The sequence below is a fragment of the Canis lupus genome, chromosome 10, assembly GCF_048164855.1.
Source record: "Canis lupus baileyi chromosome 10, mCanLup2.hap1, whole genome shotgun sequence".
In the NCBI taxonomy this organism is placed as follows: Eukaryota; Metazoa; Chordata; class Mammalia; order Carnivora; family Canidae; genus Canis; species Canis lupus.
In genome coordinates, this window is record NC_132847.1 from 9,687,637 (window position 1) to 9,706,096 (window position 18,460).

Below are 18,460 nucleotides of genomic sequence, written 5' to 3' on the forward strand. Positions count from 1 at the left end.
TTGGTGTAAAGCTTTGTATACACATATCAAAACAATAGCATGTATTATTTATTATAACATTTCTGTTAGTCTCTATTTACATAAGGAGGCTTTTAATAAAAAATGTTTATATTCTCAGTCTTCAAAATAGTAACTTTGTAGTATTGAGGTTCTCAGACCCGTGATTTTTAATTGTCTGTCATAAGCTATATCATCACATAAATGACTGAAGATTAAGATTGCTTATGAAGAATCCTAGATCAGAAACTTCAGAAGTGTTAGAGCTACAAGGAGGTATGGTCTTTACATAACGTAATCCCTTTTTACAAAGAGAGAAATGAGACCACAGAAGTTGGCTGATTTGTCCAGTATCTTCCTGCTCAAGTTTTGTTAGGACGTAGGTTGTTTAGTTCCTAGTGTACTTTAAAAATATTTCTGTGATAGACTTATTTCGCTTAGCATAATATCCTCTAGTTCCATCTGTGTCATTGCAAATGGCAAGATTTTATTTTTTTTGATGTCAAAACAGAGAGGAGAAAAAAAAAAAAAGATGAAATCAGAGAGGGAGACAAACCATAAAAGACTTTGAATCATAGGGAACAAACTGAAGGTCGCTGGGAGGGAGGAGGGTAGGGGGATGGGGTAACTGGGTGATGGGGATTAAGGAGGGACTTGAGGGGATCCCTGGGTGGCTTAGTGGTTCAGCGTCTTCCTTTGGCCCAGGGTGTGATCCTGGAGTCCAGGGATCAAGTCCCACATCGGGCTCCCTGCATGGAGCCTGCTTCTCCCTCTGCCTGTGTCTCTGCCTGTCTCTCTCTCTATGTCTATCATGAAAAAATAAATAAAAATATTAAAAAAAAAGGGCACTTGATGGGATGAGCACTTGATGTTATGTAAGACTGATGAGTCACTGACCTCTACCTCTGAAATCAATAATACATGTGTTAATTAATTGAATTTAAATAAAATTTAAAAAATCATTTCTGAATGCTGATAAAGTAGAATCTTCTATTAAGATTGAGGTCCTGGGGATCCCTGGGTGGTGCAGCGGTTTAGTGCCTGCCTTTGGTTCAGGGCGCGATCCTGGAGAGCCGGGATCGAATCCCACGTTGGGCTCCCGGTGCATGGAGCCTGCTTCTCACTCTGCCTGTGTCTCTGCCTCCCTCTCTCTGTGACTATCATAAATAAATAAAAATTAAAAAAAAAACATTAAAAAAAAAGATTGAAGTCCTGGATGACATGAATTAACATACAGAAAGTGTAAAAGAAGCCTGGCGTGGAAAAAAATGACTTTGCCTTATTTTTATGCAGATTTAAAAGAAAATCACTTCATTGTGCATAAATTTTGTAATCATTTTTCCCCTTGAGTTATTTTTACAAAGTTTTTCAAGTTAAATTTTTCTTTTGACTAGGGTGGGGAGCTCCAGAGTACCCTGGTATTTGAGGAGATAGGTCGCCGCCTTAAGGATATTGGGCATGAAGTGGCAAAGAAAGTAAATGCCGTATTTGAGTGGCATATCACTAAAGGTGGAAACATCGCAGCCAAGTGGAGTAAGTCACATCTCTGATTTTATACGATTCCAAGGTAACTCTTTGTAAATAGAAAGTATCCTTTATCCTTTAAAGCCTGTCTCATCGAAGGTTGGTAAACCCTGTCTTTTCATGGGGAATACCAGGTTTCAGGGCATTCAGAGATGCGTGTGCTTTTCAGAGATGTAAAGAATCCATTAAAAGAAAATACCTAGTTTAAAACTTTTAGAGTTTTAAAAGACTTTTAGAGTTTAAAGACTTCATTGTAGTACCCGAAAGTAGTAATTTTAAACAGTCATGTTAGTTATCTGCTTCTTTTGTCTTGAAGTGCCCCCTACATGAAAAGGAAATTCATCAGGTGAAATATTCTTAAGTTATTACATTTTGACACTTTTAAAGCTGTTTTCTTCATCCTCAAATATTAATAATTTGGATTATCACCTTAATTATCAGATTTCTATTTAAGACTGCCTACTCGAGTGCCTTGGAAATCCATTTGTTATATTCTTCACTACAGCTAAAGATCACTATAAATGCTCACTTAGAGCAGAAAATAAAAATATATCTCTGAATTAGTGGAAACTTTTTGAAATGGTCTTCCGTTTGTTATATATTCCTAGAAAAACATATTGAAGTTTTATTAAACTGATTTTGGATCAATATTTACAACCTTCTTTTTAATATAACAATTGTGGTTTCTTCTAAGCAGTGTATGTTTATGACCTGTAATCTGATATATAAAGGTTATAAAGAAGAGAATAATGATGTATATAATTTCACTACCCACAGTTGACATTTTGATGTTTGTTCTGAAAGACACTGTTCTTCTAGGATGTCAATCAGAAGGGTGTGGGGGTGGTCAGAGAAAGGCAGAAATGTTAGTAGGTATTTAGTCCCCCAAATTTCAAAATGTCTAATTTTTTTCTAAAGAATTTCATAGGTGAACACTGCGTGTGCAAGTGTTACCATGTGCCTTTCTTTGTTCTTTCTGTCTTTCCATGATGCAGGGCAATTTTTTCCCTAGGGATGAACGTATATTAGAAGTTGAGTTATGCATACAAAGCACAGGGTTTTTGAAGGTACTAGTAGAGGAGAGGAATGAGGTCTGCAAGAGTGAGAGGAGGTGCTAAAACCATGTCTCACAAGTAGCAGATCAGAACCCTGTGTAGTGATTTGCACAGTATACATGTGATTCACTTGTGGCAAGCAGGGTAATCTCCTTCAGTATAGAGTTGGTAGCTAACTCAGATTTTCCCCTTGTCTTGGTGACACTTTCCTTGTATTAGAAAATGTGCTTCCCTTTGCAGGTGACCTTTGATTAACTTAGGAGAAGAGTTTTTCCTGACATTTCCACTGGAGAAATGAGAATATCAATATCCTGTTAATAACTACTCATTGTCGATACCCCTTGTGGCTTTTGCTTGTTTTATCATCTCTTCTTTGGGGCCTTAGTTATTAAAGCTCATCGTCACGTCATATCTGAAAGCTTTCTCTAAAAGGGTTCACCATTCCCTTTGGTTGTCTGCCTCTCTGGTATTTGACTTGATTCTCAGCTGTTGTAACTGTTTTCACTTTGGGCAGTTGTTTTCTCCAGGCTTTGTGTCACTGAGCTAAGTTGCCATGGCTGGCAGCAGTAGAAGCTGTCCAGGCCTTTTGGCTTATGGTATTTTAGAGAACCATTCCATGTTGGCATTTCTCTTTTTTGTCATGGCACTTAATAGCATGAAAATAATGAATGAATGCTTCGATTTAGGGAATATGTAGCATTTTTTTAAATTATCTTTTTTTTTTTTAAGATTTTATTGATTTATTCATGAGAGACACACAAAGAGAGGCAGAGACATAGAGGGAAAAGCAGGCTCCTTGCTGGGAGCCTGATGTGGGACTTGATCCCTAGATCCGAGATCACACCCTGAGCTTCAGAAGGTAGATGCTCAATCGCTGAGCCACCCAGGTACCCCTCACGATCAGTTTTAAAAATGTTTTGTTTAACACTTTAATTCCAAATATTTTGTATTTTATAGATTTATTTTTTTTTTTTAAGATTTTATTTATTTATTCATGAGAGACGCACAGAGAGAGAGGCAGAGACCTATGCAGAGGGAGACGAGGCTCTGTAGGGAGCCTGATGTGGAACTCGATCCTGGACCCCGGGATCACTCCCTGAGCTGAAGGCAGATGCTCAACCACTGAGCCACCCAGGTGTCCCTAGATTTATTTATTTTAGAGAGAGAGAGAGCACATATAAGCCAGGGGAGGGGAAGAGAGAGAAATCCTCAAGCAGACTCCCCACTGAGTGTGGAGCCAGGAGCAGGGCTTGATCCCAGGGCCCTGAGATCATGACCTGAGCCAAAATCAGGAGTCAGACGCTCAGCCATCTGAATGCCCCCAAATATTTTGTATTCTAAATTGCTCTCAGTTGTCACAGCCTTGTTCATGTCTTGGCTGGCCAGAACTAATTTTAGGAACTAGCCTGAAGCTCCTCAGTTCACCTTGGCTGGGCTCGTGTGTCCTGAGTTGCACAAGTGACTGCAAGTGTCAGAACCCAGGGGTTTGGGCTGAGTGGCCTAGGAGGTGCATTTTAATCTATAGATCTTGGAATTTGCCTGTCTCTCCCTCCTTCTCCCACCCTACTGTCCAAATGCCACCACCACCACCACCACATCTCTGGGGCAGCATGTATGTTTGGAGGTAGAGAGAGTAAGGAGAGGTTTTTTTTTTTTTTTAATTTTTAAAGATTTATTTATTTATTTTAGAGTGAGCAGGAGAGGCAGAGGGAGATAGAGAGGTCCAAGCAGACTCCTTGCTGAGCATGGAGTCCAACATGGGGCTCTTTTCTCACAACCCTGAGTTCATGACTTGAGCCGAAACCAAGAGCCCCATGCTAACTGGGCTGCCCTGGGCACCCTAGGGAGAGTCTTTTAAAACCAAATTAGTATCAGTGTAGGGAGAATTAGGTGAGTTGGAGTTGTGGTGTTGGTGTTAGGTCAGGGTTGGTTTAGGCTATGGAGGAGGAGTCATGGTATGTCTTTGAAGGGAGGCCCCTCTAAGGCCTGTTGTGTGTGGTCATCTAGAAGCAGAAGGGCGAGGGCCAGTGTGGCCTCTGCCTCATTGGGTTGAGACGGATCGAGAAAGCCTGGAGAGCCTGCCCTTTCCTTTCTTGTGGGCAGAGCATTATAGAGAGATGAAGAAGCAAGAAGCAGGGCCCTGGTGAGGAACTTTGGGGAAGGAGGGCATACCTTGTAATGCTCACTTTGTATCTTCTTATTTCTACCTCTGGAGACTGTTTTGTTTTCAAAGTATTGTTTTAGAGTTATTAAAAACATTATGATCCACATATAGTGGATCCCATGGGGAGCCTGATGTGGGACTCGATCCCTGGACTCCAGGATCGCACTCTGAGCTAAAAGGCAGGTGCTCAACCACTGAACCACCCAGGCGTCCTAGAAGCCTATTTTTTTCATTTCACTATTAATGTTACATTATTATATAATATGGAATAATATATAATATTATATAATTACTGTATGATAATGCATAAAATAACATTATGTAACATATAACAATATAATAATATCTAGGACATAATGATCTTGTTATCTCTGTCTTTTTGTTACTCTGAAATGTAATTGAAAGCCTGGCTAGGTTTGAGCACCTCTTCCAAATATGCTGTGCTTTCAGGTATTTGCCCCTCTAGAATAAAGGTTATCCTTTGACTTTTTACTTTCCTAGGGAGTCTTTGATTAGGTTGCAAAGGTGCAGATGGACCTCAGCTAGAGAAATAAACCTCTGAATTTCCTGTAACAGTCTGTTGCTTGTCACAGTTATCTTACTGTGTTATGATCGTTTATAATTATATGCCTCCTCCCATTTGACCTTGGGTTTAAGAATGAGAAAGAGCTGCAGATTAATTTTTTATTGCTAGCTTCTAGTACAGTCTATAATACAGTAGCCATGTATGTTGAATAAGTGCTAACAGCCATGTAGAATGTGTCATCTTAGATGGAGTCATATGTCTGCTTTTTTTTTTTTTTTAAAGTGCTGAGGTTGGTGCCTTTTTTAAAAAAACAGTAATGTGTTGTGTGGATATTTTCTATTTAATATAAGTGAAACATTCAGGAACAGTGTGATAGTCCTGAAACCTTTTATAAATAGGCAGTATAGCTTATAATATTTATTACTGTTAATTTCTAAGGCCAGCCAGAAGTTATTGTGGTAAACCCTTTGGATCCCATTCTGTTGTTCTCAGCAAGAGTTAAAGTTCCGAGGAAATGGAAGATGACAGGGAGGCATAAAGAAGGTAGACAATCAGAGGCTTTATGTGGCCCAAAGAATTGCCTGCTCCTGAAAATTAAAACACAGCTTCTTCTTTCATTGATTCCAGAAACCAAAGAGTTTAAAAATGGAAGGGTTTTTGGTTGTTTTTTTTTTTCCCCTCCTAACTCACTGATGGCAAAGCCTGGCTGGAACTTAAATGATGCAAATTATTATCCTTCTCTCTGTCTCACCCAGTGTGAATAAGTTGAGTACAGAAATCCTGTATATGTTTACAGAATGTTGTATCATTGGAGCTCTTCCATAATATGTAATACATATTTTATGCACCATATTTCCTTCGTGTAATCTGAAAAAATCCTGATTTCTAAAACAGATCTGGCCTGAAGGAGTTCAAATAAGGAATCAGGACCTATTCATGTCTATAAATAATTCTGAACAGAATTGGTAAGAGACATGGAAAAAGTGCTGTCGGCTTTCACAGAACAGGAGGATTGTTTCATTCAAGTAATAATTGAATGTTTACTATGTGCTAAATTGTTTGCTAGGTTGCACATTACAAACATGAAAAGATAAGCTTTTTTGGGGGGGGAGGGTCTGTGGGAATAACTATTGAGGCATTCATTGTGCAGGAGTATGCAGGAAAGTTTGAATACAGAGGTTAAAGAAACAAGGTTTGCAAGGTTTGTTGTATTGCAGATGAAAGAGAAGGAGACCTAAATTAAGATCATGGCAAGAATGGGGGACGCCTGGGTGGCTCAGCGGTTGGGCGCCTGCCTCAGGCTCAGGGTGTGATCCTGGAGTCCCGAGATCGAGTCTCACATCAGGCTCCCTGCATGGAGCCTACTTCTCTCTCTGCCCCTGTCTCTGCCTCTCTTTCTCTCTGTGTCTCTCATGAATAAATAAATAAAATCTTAAAAAAGAAAAAAAGATCATGGCAAGAATGGAGAGAGGAGGGTCTATGTGGATTATGGCTAAGAATTGACTACCTTGGCTACTGATGATGTCTGAAAAACAAGAGGAATGAGAATGGATCAAAATGAATGCTGAAGCTTGGAGCCTGTGTGGCTAGGGACGCTGACACCATGGGCAGAAACGTGGAACATTGGCAAGGAGGGGGCTTAGGGAGAAGGTGATAAGCCAGGGCTTACCTATAGCTGACCAAGATGTGGACTCGAGTGTGGGAATGGTGGGCCTGGAATGTGGGGTAGACTCTCAGCTGGGCAGAGACTTGGAAATTGTGCTCAGAGAAATGGTAGTTTGAACTTAGGGTATTAGCTTTGCTGCTGTGCTTCATCTTCTGCAGGAAGAAAATAGAGGGGAAATCCTTGTTGATCCTGCAAGACTATCTGCTCTCAGCTAATGGCTCCAGCATTTCTATTTGTCTCTAAATAAAGTGAGCATCTTAGAATATGGCCCATGAATCTTAAATATGCAATTTATTGTAACTCTAGGCATGAATATTACCCTGTGTTTCCAAGTAAGAACCTATTTGTTGTTTGATTGTATCAAATGGCTGTAAAAGAGCCATACAGCTGAAACTTTTGATAAAGACAGACTTATTTTCATGTAGTAATGACACAGTGCTGCTGAGTAAAAACATGTTTCATTTTCTTTTGGATGATAGGTTTAAGCTGGTTGGCATTGAACAATTTGGTTGTTTTTTCCCCTAACAGGAATTTTGTTTCTTTTTGTGAATTTGTAGTCTTTTCCATTATAGGAACATAACTGGAATTGGCACTTACAGAGCAAGGTTATAGACATACTATGCATTATTGCTTGAATATTGCTAGTTAAGTAATGAAGTTATTTGGGCTTAAAAAATAAATACTGAAATTAATTGTACAGCCAAGTCTACATATTTGGACCAGACCCTGGATGAAGATGTCTTTAAATACAGAGGTCATTTGTTTTGGATCTTGGGATTTGCCAGAATGTGAAAGGATATGTACAGATCTGGCAATGGGCATTCTTTTAAGAGCAGAATACATTCATCCTGGGGGACGCACCATTTGGTCATTAGAACCTGTTATTAGCTCCTAGGTCTCTGCTCATCTTCCAGTGCTCAAAGCACTTCACCTTTCAGGGTTTCTCAGCTGTGATATAAACCAAATCTGAAGGACGCTGCTTCCATGTTTTGGATTGGGATCCAAAAGCATCTCAGGGGTTCACAGAAGAGACATGAAAGATGATCTTTGGAAAGAAATGTGAGGTCTAGTCAGGGGTGGGGGCCTGTGTGTTGGGGTGGTGTCTACTTGAGGTCAGTTCCCTTGGTGGCAGTGGTGGTGGCCGCTTCCCCTGTTACAGCATAGCCCCTGACTTGCGCACCTGTGTGTTCACACAAGAGATCACTTCACACTCTCAGGGCTTTCCATCTTGCCATGGAAAGATTGTATTACTTGTATTACTCATCTTAATAACTTCTTTTGTAGTTTTTCATTTTGAAATGATTTCAGACTTAGGGGAAAAGTTGCAAGAGCACCAAGAATCTGTCCTTCATCCATTTTCTCGAAGTTATTATTTTACTCTATATTCTTTACTGATTTCTTTTCATTATATACTTTATGATCATTTTTCTGAAGCATTTGAGAGTAACTTGTAGCTACGATGTCTCTTTATCCCCAGATACTCCACTAGTGTCTCCATTCTGTTATCTATTTGTAGAACCATTATCAATATCAGGAAAGAAATATTGATGCAGTATTATTTAATCAACAGACCTTATTATTTCACCAGGTGTCCCATTAATGTCCTTTAGAGCCAAAGTATGCTAATGGTAATAATAATAATAATAATAATAATAGTAATAATAATAATAGAAATGAGGAAAGAAAAAACTGCCTGGGGCCCAGTTTGGGATCAGATAATGCATTTTGTCCTTAGGTCTCATTAGCTGGTTAATCTGTATAAATTCCTCATTCTGTTCTCGCTTTTTGGGACTTTGACATATTTGAAGAGTAGAGCCCAGATAATTTATAGACTGTTCCACACTTTGTATTTATTTAATGTTTCCTCATGATTATTAGATTGAGTTTGAGTTTTTGGCAGAACGGCACAAAAGTATCAGATTGTCCTTCGTGGTGTGATTTAAAAGAAATCCCTATTTTTAACTTAAGTTTTCCTTTTGTTGTTACTATTTTTTTTTTAATAGAAGTACTTCTTCTTTGTGCTTTCCTAATCATCCATTAACAAGTAATTTCTAGGGTGCCTAGGTGGCTCAGTCGGTTAAGCCTCTGCCTTCAGCTCAGGGCATGATCCCAGGGTCCTGGGATCAAGCCCTGTGTCAGGCTCTCTGCTCAGATGGGAGCCTGCTTCTGCCTCTCCCTGTAGCTAATCCTGCTTGTGAGCCGTGCTCTCTCTCTCTCTCTGTCAAATAAATAAATGAATGAATGAATGAATGAATGAATAAATAAATAAATAAGATTAAAAAAAACCAAAACAGTAGTTTCTATGTACTTTCTCTTTAAGGAACCATAGAGGATATAAACACAAGGCATTCTTGTTCCAGTAAAGGCTTTATCATCTCAAGGGAAGGAGGCATCAATAAAAGTAACCATTCTTTCCTCCTATAGCCCTTTCTGCTTTTTAAGGTACCTATAGCCCATGACTGTCACAGAGATCCCCAAATGTCCAGATGCCCTGTTCTCATCTAACGCCTGTTCCCCACTAAATGCTTTAAAGTACAACTGAAATTTTTTATGGACTCTTTCAGAGCCTAAATGATTGTATGAATACAGAGCTAACGTCATTCATAAACTTTTAAAATAATTTTTTTAAATAATTTTGACCAGTAAAAGAAAATACATACAATCTGTTTCTTCATTTCAGTAAGATTAGCCATGACTTTACCAGTGTCTATAAACTCACAGTGATGATGGCAGCAGATGATGAGTCTCTGTACCAGCCTTGTTGTAGACCATGACCTGAGCTACCATGGACATGGAAGTTCCACTCCTTTTTGCCCACTTCCTGTGTTTTTGCTAGGAACCTTCCTTTTCTTAGCCCTCTTTTCTGTCATTAACTCTAATCAACTAGCTTTCCATGGAAGACAGTTTTGGAGTCATGGCTGTGAATCCACATGTAGAAGCAGGAGGAGTGAGAGGGCAGGTACACAGCGAAGAACGCTCATTAGCTCAGACTCACTCCCACATGTGAACATTAAGAGGTGTGCAGTCCACTTTCATTCCTTGGCAGGTGCTGTGGATTCTAGATTTACTTGTGAAGAAGTCATATCATTAAGGTTGTCTGTGGGACTCCAGATGTTTGCTTTTTAGAGTTTTTAGAGTATTTCCTTCCTGCCTTCCTTTGTGTCCCCACTCTTTTCGACTTCCTCCCTTTTTTTTTTCTTTCTTTCAACTATGTAAGCAATACATGAAAACAAGTGTAGTAGGTAAGTGCCAGTAAGAACAGAGCCTTTGCTGTTCACGCCTGGCTTTTAGTACCTTGAGTATTGTCCGACACCATAGTAGAAACTCTGCAGTCAAGTGAGTAAATGAAATGTACAAAGCCAAAACTTCTTCTCCTTCCTAAGGTAACTATTATCGTCAGGCTACTGTTTTACATGACTTGGCAAAATTATGTTCCTTCAAAGAGTGGGAGAGATTTAATTTTCTTTCTGGAGCAAGTCTTGGCTAAGCAGCGTGTAGTTCATCTATGCGGGTTTTCCTCACACGTGTGTAGTTTCTCCTTGGCCCTCAACTGGGAGTTCTCTACACATGCTCAGGGACAGCGATGAGATTGTAGCTCCTTTGCTGTAGCCAGAGAGAGAGAGTCTTCCAGAGGCTGACCCTGGGGGAGTAGGTGTGACAGTTAAAACTTTGTAACATGTAACTTGGGCATCTAGCTCTATAAGTGATACAGAGAGAGTCATAACGGTGATTTTTCCTTTTTTTTTTTTTTTTGAAGGTGATTTTTCATAGCTTACTCAACCTGCTTCTGGGATACTTAATACTTCTGTCAAAAACAGTTAAGGGAAAAGAAACTAATTTTAATGTTTACTTGTAATAATTAAAGCAATAAATATTTTATCAACCATAAGTGTAACAAACTAATTAGAACATTTTTACCAATCTGTTTTGACTGTCTTGCTACCCATGACAGAACTTTTGATGAAGGCAGGTATTTGAAAGGTGACTAGATTGTGTATTTCTTTCCCTCAACCCAGCCAACATGCATCTGTTTTAAAATTCAGCTTCTGGGGCGCCTGGGTGGCTCAGTTGGTTGAACACCCAACTCTTGATTTCAGTTCAGGTCATGATCTCAGGGTCATGATCACCCCCACCCCTTGCTCTCATGCTCTCGCTCTCTACAAATAAAATAAAATAAAATAATAAAATAAAATAAAATAAAATAAAATAAAATAAAATAAAATAATAAAATAAATAAAAATAAAATAAAATAAACAAAATAAAATAAAAAATAAAATATAAATAAAACAAAATTGAGCTTTCATCCTTTGTTGACTATAGAGGCTGTATTTGAACCTAAAAGCCTTAACCATATAACCTCCAACAACTTAACTTCCTTATATTATTCTACGTTAATTAACTTTTAAAATATCTCTGTTGAAGAAACGTCTTTACTAAGGTGAAACTATTAAACTCTTTTTTTTTTTTTTTTTTAATTATCTCTACACCCAATGTGGGGCTTGAACTCATGACCTTGAGAGTAAGAGTCGCATGTTCCCCCGACTGAGGCAGCCAGGTGCCCTTGGTCTGACTGTTTTGAAAAACTTCTTTATAAAAAAGACATTCTGAAAAATAAAGGATTTTCTAAATTTTTCTAAATGACAGATAACTTATGTAGAAAACACCACTGAACTTGGAAACTATAAACATTTTAGCACTTTGGCTGGCTTATTTTACTCTCCTATTGTGCAGAAAAAAATAATACACATTTCTCTCTTCCTACTTTTGACAGCTATTGACCTAAAAAGTGGTTTTGGAAAAGTGTATCAAGGTCCTGCCAAAGGCCCTGCTGATGCAACCTTCACACTTTCAGATGAAGATTTCATGGATGTGGTCTTGGGCAAGCTTGACCCTCAGAAGGTAATGTCCTTACGTGCCCATTCATCATCATTGCTTCCTTTTTGACTGTGTGGCTTTTAGCTAGCTCTAAAAATGCTGACTTACAAGACAGGTTCCTCACCACTTTGAAGAAGGCACAGGGGATATTGGTATCTGGGTTGACAGATCATATATATTTTTAGTGGATTCCAAATAACTTCTTTTAAAACTGAATTTAGGGGTGAAATTCTTCAGCAACGAGTAAAATAATCTAAAACCCACACCTAGTCCTTTCAATATCCTGTCATTAGTTCAAGGGTGAAAAATCATATATTAGTAGATCCTTTCTGAAATTTGAAATTCATTCCTGGTGTAGAAGATTAAGAACTTGTCTTACAAGCATCATTGAAAATTTGAAATAGAAGGATGGGACAGTAAGATCTGATGTCTTACTTGAGATGAGACATTTAGAGGCCTTTCCGTGGAAAATAATGATGATAAGAGATGCCCTCTCTGACCATTATTAGGGAATATTGTTCTGAAGCTTTTGGCCAATCTATGAATACACAAAATTAAAGAAACTGATGTAACATTTAGAATGGAGGAGACACACTTGTTACTTTTAAACCCTGATTATGTAGCTAGAAATTCCAAAAGAATCAAGTAGTAATTCTTAGAATGAAGGACTTTAAGCAAGTGGTTGAATGGTTTGTAATTATTAAAAAATGAGCTTTCACACAGCAAACAAACCCAACTAGAAGCAAATGCAACTAGAAGATATCTGGAGGACAAAAAAAAAAAAAAAAAGGTGTTTGTAATCATAGCCCAAGCTACAGAATATACCAGTGACTTCTGTAACAAGGAGAGCTTGTTTGAAGACAACCATGCGACTTTACAGGGAACAGAACTATTTGAATATATGAGAAAGTGTATTTTTTAGGATACAAGGGCTAATTTAAAAAGAATTGTAAAGTGGTATAGTGTTAAAAGTAGGACCTTTGACATCAGATAGATCTGAGTTTGAATCTTGGCTCTGCCACTTACTCTCTAAATCTCAATCTTTAAATTTCCTATAAACATTATATTTAATATATTACTATTATTATAATATTTATTATATTAGCCTTATCAATCTCATTGATTAAAGTTAATATATAATTGTAATAATCAAAGGCTGGTTATATAAATCAATCTGATAATATATATGAAGAGCTTAGTACACGGCTTGGCACCAGGTGACCTCAGTTGATTCCTTTGCAGAACTCTGTTCAGCACTTACTCTTGATTCGGGTGCTTGGTATGGCTGACCAAGACAGTGCCCCAACTGTCTGAGCTTATTTGTAGAGGGGAGTGGAAAGGAAATCTGAATTTAGGTATGAAGAAGAATAAAGCAGAGTGATGGGTTAGAGCACTGGTTGGCACACTTTTTCTGTGAAGGGTCGCCTGGTGAACATTCTCGGCTTTGTAGGCTGATGGTCTGTGCTGCACCTGCACACTTTTGCCATCGTAGAGTCAAAGCAGCAGCAGGTCATAGGGAAACAAGTGAATGGGGCTATGTCCTAGTCAAACTGCAATTGCAGAAACAGGTAGCGGATCAGTTTGGCCTGTGGGCCGCAGTTTGCCAGCCCCTGGATGAGCATGTGACAGGCTAGAGGACCTGTTTCAGATGGGATTGTCCATAAAGGCACAACAGAGCACTGGCTACAGTGAGGGGACGAGCCCTGAGGCCAAGAAACCAAGTGTGGAGGCCCGAGGAGGTGGGCATACTGGAACACTGTGTTGGTGAGGAGGTGGGTAAATGAATGGAGAGGACAGTGCAGGAGGTGATGGGAGATGTAGGAAGGACTAGTCTGCTTGGGACCTTCGGGTGTCAACAGGAGTTCAGACCTCACTTGAGACAGAAGGCCACGAGCTGTGGTGTGAGTTAAAGGTCATTCTGGCTGCCAAGTGGAAAATTGACTTCAAGGCAGAGTGTGGGTAATTGAGAGTTCTTTAGATATGCTGTATTTGAGATGCCTAAATATAAAGATTAAATGTAGAATAAGGGAAACAGTTTTATATTTGCCAGGAATATGAGACCTTTTGGGGTGGTGGGGGAAGGGTGGTGAATGGATTATTTAGTGAAAGGCACTGGGCAGTTGCGTAGGAAATGGTAGTGCTTTCCTCATTTCACATCCCTAAGTCACTACCAGACAGACTGGAATTAAATGTAAAAACTTGATGAAAACCTGGGTATTTATTATTCTTAATTGAGAACTTCAAATTAATATCAGAGTTTTTCCAAAGCCATTTGGCTCTGTTTCCTTCTCCCCAACCTCAGGAGAAGTCTCATATCATCAGTCATCAGAGACCTTATGTCCTAGAGTATGTGGTCTTTCCCTCTCTGCCACCAACGCTTGTCCGCCTTAGTGGCTTCTTCATCTTCCGGGTAATAGTTTCTCCCACAAGTGACTCATAATTCATTTGTCTCACTTCTGATGATCGGTTACGCCTTTCCCAGATCTGCTTTAGCAGTAATTAGCAGCATAAAGTGTACACCTTAGAAAATATCACTGTCTCCCAGCAGCCTCAGCCATCGTTCTGTTAACTTGTCCTGTTGTCCCTGCTCCTGCCCTGAAGCTTCCCAGAGGCCTCCCATTTGTCGACACAGCCACATTGTGTAGCATTAGTCCCTTCTGTCTTGGCTTCTCCCCCGGTCACATTCCATGGTCTGCTCTCATCACCACCCCTGACAGTACTCTCACCTCCCTTCTGTCTCTCATCCCACTTGACTAGAAGACTCCACCATTTTAACCCCGCTCTCTGCCATCTTTATACCCATCCCTGAGTAGGTGAACAGAGTGAAGAGCCGCCCAGCCCAACACAGTGGCTTTCTGAGAAGTTCCTGATCCCAAGCCTCACACAGTCTCTGCACTGTCCAGCAGCCTGACTCTGATTCCCTGGCCAGGTTCCGGTCCTGTGTTGTCTGTGACGACTCTTTTGTACTTGTCTTCTCAAAGCACCTACATGCCTGCCTCTCTTTACTTTTCCACCGATGGCCTTTCTTGCTTCATTGGGAAGAAAAGGTTTTCAGATGAAAACTCTTCAGAGAGCAGATATGTCCCCTCTCTTCCTTTTCCCTCCCATTACGTGAAGAATGTCTGCCTCTTCTCGTCAGAGACTGGTCTTTTCTGTTCTGGTCACTAGTGCTTTTCTACTCCTCTCCTTTCTTTCCCAGTCTTTCCTGTTCCACTGCACCAGTCTCCCACAGCCACAGGCAAGCCAACATCTGGATTTTTTTTTTTTTAAGATTTTATTGATTTATTTGAAAGAGAGAGAGAGAGAGCAGAAGCAGGGGGAGCAGCAGAGGAGGAGGGAGAAGCACACTCCCTGCTGAGCAGGGAGCCCGATGTGGGGCTCCATCCCGGGACCCTGAGATCATGACCTGAACTGAAGGCAGACACTTAACCAGTTGAGCCACCCGGGCACCCCTAACATTCTTTTTTTTCCTTTTTAAACATTTTATTTATTTATTCATGAGAGACACAGAAAGAGAGAGGCAGAGACATAGTCAGAGGGAGAAGCAGGCTCCATGCAGGAAGCCTGATGTGGGACTCGATCCCGGGACTCTGGGATCATGCCCCAAGCCAAAGGCAGGTGCTCAACAGCTGAGCCACCCAAGCGTCCTACCCCTAACATTTTGATGTTAAAACCAACACTCTCTTTGGGTGTTAAATCCCCATCCACCATATCATATCATATTTAAAAAGTGTTAAAAAGAAACTAAGTGAAATTGGTTTTAGAATATGTTTTATTGAACCCAGTACAGCCAATTATCATTTCAACCTGTAATCAGTATAAAAGTATCAGTGAGATATTCCAACTCAGTCCAGTGTATATTTTGCACTTTCCAATGCTTTTCAGCCAGGACTAATCTCATTTCACAAGCTTGGTGGCCATATGTGCCAGTGTCCCCTTTGGTGGGCAGCACAGGCTTAAACGTTCAGTCTTGGCTTAGCATTTCTGCTGCCTCTTATGTGACTTCCACATCCATCACACAACAATTACTGTTCCTATTGGAGGTCACCGGTGATTTCTGTTTTACCAAATCCAGTAATTATTTCTCTGTGTCTTACTCAGCGTTTGAGTTGCATTCAACTCAGTTAACCACCAACTTTTTGAAATAATTTCAATCCTTGGCTTTTCTGATACCGTATTCTCCTGTTTTGTGTCTACCTTTAGCTTTCCCTCATCTCCTTGGTGCCTCCTTCCACACTAACCATTAGATTGGGTGCTTCATCTCAAGGCTTATTTCAGGGCTATTCTCCAAATAAAGTCTTTCCCCCAAATATGTCCATCCACCCTACGGTATTTAAAGTCTTGTATGTGTTCACAACTCACAGATTTAAATGCCTGATCTTGTTGTCTCCTCTGAGTTGCATTGTGACATAAGCAGCCTTCCGCCTGACCTCTCTAATGGGAAGTCCTCCTGGCATTTCTCACTGTGTCAAAGATGAAACTCATGATTTCATTTTCTCCTCTAGTCTTTCCTGACTCAGTAAATGGCACCATTGTCTGTCTACCAAAGTCGAAATGCTTGGCAATGTAAGTAAGACTTGCCTTGTCTTCTCTCTGTACCTCTATATTGTTTTTGTTCTTAATTTTACTTGATCTTTTTCCAGAATATATCTTACATTCATGCTCTCCTCCTCATCACTAGAGATACCACTACCATCCAAGCCTCAAACATCTCCACTGGCTTACTGCAGCAGCTTCCCAGCTGGTTTTATTGCTTCCATCCTTGTCTCTCTACCAGGATCCAGAGTAATCCTTTAAAAAATGTAAATTAATTATAAGCAGCCCACCTGAAAACATCTGTAAGATTTCCTTTTGGACTTGGATAAAATCCAAACTACCTACCATCATGTCCTATGTTATGATTCTCTTGCCCGTGTTTCTAGATTCGGCCCACACTGCTCGCCTCCCCACTTAAAATGCTGATTCCAGGGTGCCTGGGTGGCTCAGTCAGCTAAGTGTCTGCCTTTGGCTCAGGTCATGGGCTACCTCTTCACCAGGGAGACTGCTTCTCCCCCTGCTTATGATCTCTCTCTCTCTTTCTCTTTCTCTCTCTCAAGTAAATCTTAAAGAAAAAGAAAAAAAGTGCTGATTCCATTCCCATTGTCCTTTCTCACAATTTCTTCCCATCAGCTTTTAATTCTTCGGCATCTATGCCTTTGCCTTTTTTAGAATTTGTCCTCCCAGCTTTTTGTGTATCTGGCTTCAATTCATTCAAAGTAGTTCCTTTCTGTTACAGTTTCTGAGAGCAGCCCATTTTCTCCTTCATAGAATGTATAATTACTTGTTTACATTTTATTTTTTGACTCTTCTACTATAATGCTAGCTCCATGAGAACAGAAAGCGATATCTTTTTCCTGCCTGGGATATTATCTAGTATACTTGGACCCTCACTAATACTTGAGTAGATTAAAGCAAGGATAAAAATAAAGAACATAAGCTCAACAGCAGTAGTTTAGGCTGGTGTAGAAATCGAAAACTTTAGCATGTCAAAACCCATAAGATATTCCCATGAGCCTGGAGGAAATAATAAAACAATGATGCACAGTGTAGTGGTATCGATAACCTTTGCAAAATTCTGGAAAGCACTAAATACACAAAAGGAGGCAAAAGATAGGAACCAGTAATCAGTAAAGAAATAGAAATGACTCACACGCATAAGAACAACTGATTTTCCCCAGTATCCACAAAATGCAAATTAAAGGATGTCATCTTGCCTCAAATTTTCAAAGATTATGTTAAAGTTGGGATAAGAGAATTCACATGTAGCTGCAGGGATGTCAATTTGAAAGAGTCTTTCTGGAAAGCGCTGTGGCAGAGGTTCAGACTTCCTTTATGGCAACTTAAAGTCCCAGTACTTTTTGCTTTGGCACTCCCAGGCCTGAAGAAATACCCAGCAGTCCATTTTATGAAGTAATTAGGTCCCAACCAGGGTTGTCCTTGACTGCTGTCCTCGAAAGTTTTAAACATTCCTTCCTGTGCTTGAATTTGCTGCACAGCCGCTGTATGTAGTTTGGAAGCTAGTGGTACAGAAACATGGTCAGGAACCTGAGTTAAGAAATGGCACGATTCAGTAGTTTCTCCTTGAGAACTCTGTCTGAAGGAAATAGGTAGGAATGCAGGTCTACGTATAACATTCTTGTGCTCCATGGCAACTGTCACAGGTTGGTTTGGGGTATTTACTTCAAGGAGTTAGGTGTTTGTATTTCAGGTTGCACATCCATGTCCAAGTTGGTCCAGAGCAGGCAGGTGTCCGTACTGAGTCCCCGGCAGCGTTGTGGAGCACAGTGTCTGTAACTGCACAACGAAAGTAGTCATGGTCTCCCATTGGAAACACCGAGCACTTGATCCTAATGGAATGAGCTCTCGTTTATTTTTGCTGTGGTCAGAAGTTTAAATGGCTTTTACCTCCTCTGGTTCATGAGGATTTGCTTCTAAGATTAAGCTGCTGCTCGTTGATAATTGAGAGGCAGCGTTGAGAGGATGAGGCCTGGCCTCTCCTGCTTGCTGGCTCTGTCGCCTGGAGCAGGTTCGGAAAGCTCTAGGACCTGAAGTTTTCTCCTCCGTCCACTGGCAGTAAATACATAGGGCCACTTCAGGCTGACGGCTGCGCTTCT

General features: G+C 40.1%; 2 protein-coding genes across 6 annotated transcripts in view; both read left to right on the forward strand.

Annotated features, from left to right (window-relative positions):
* The window catches only part of HSD17B4 (hydroxysteroid 17-beta dehydrogenase 4), a 93,460-nt gene that overhangs the window by 71,897 nt on the left and 3,103 nt on the right, over positions 1-18,460 (forward strand). For all 5 annotated transcript variants that reach the window (XM_072840640.1, XM_072840641.1, XM_072840642.1 and 2 more), the window contains 2 exons: positions 1,392-1,530; positions 11,704-11,831. In XM_072840640.1, coding sequence (XP_072696741.1) covers positions 1,392-1,530; positions 11,704-11,831 — 267 coding nt within the window. The remainder of the gene's footprint in view (positions 1-1,391; positions 1,531-11,703; positions 11,832-18,460) is intronic.
* The window catches only part of LOC140641202 (protein FAM170A-like), a 60,278-nt gene continuing 53,696 nt past the window's right edge, over positions 11,879-18,460 (forward strand). Inside the window, exon 1 of the mRNA XM_072840644.1 lies at positions 11,879-16,373. The gene's annotated coding sequence lies outside the window, so the exon portion shown is untranslated. The remainder of the gene's footprint in view (positions 16,374-18,460) is intronic.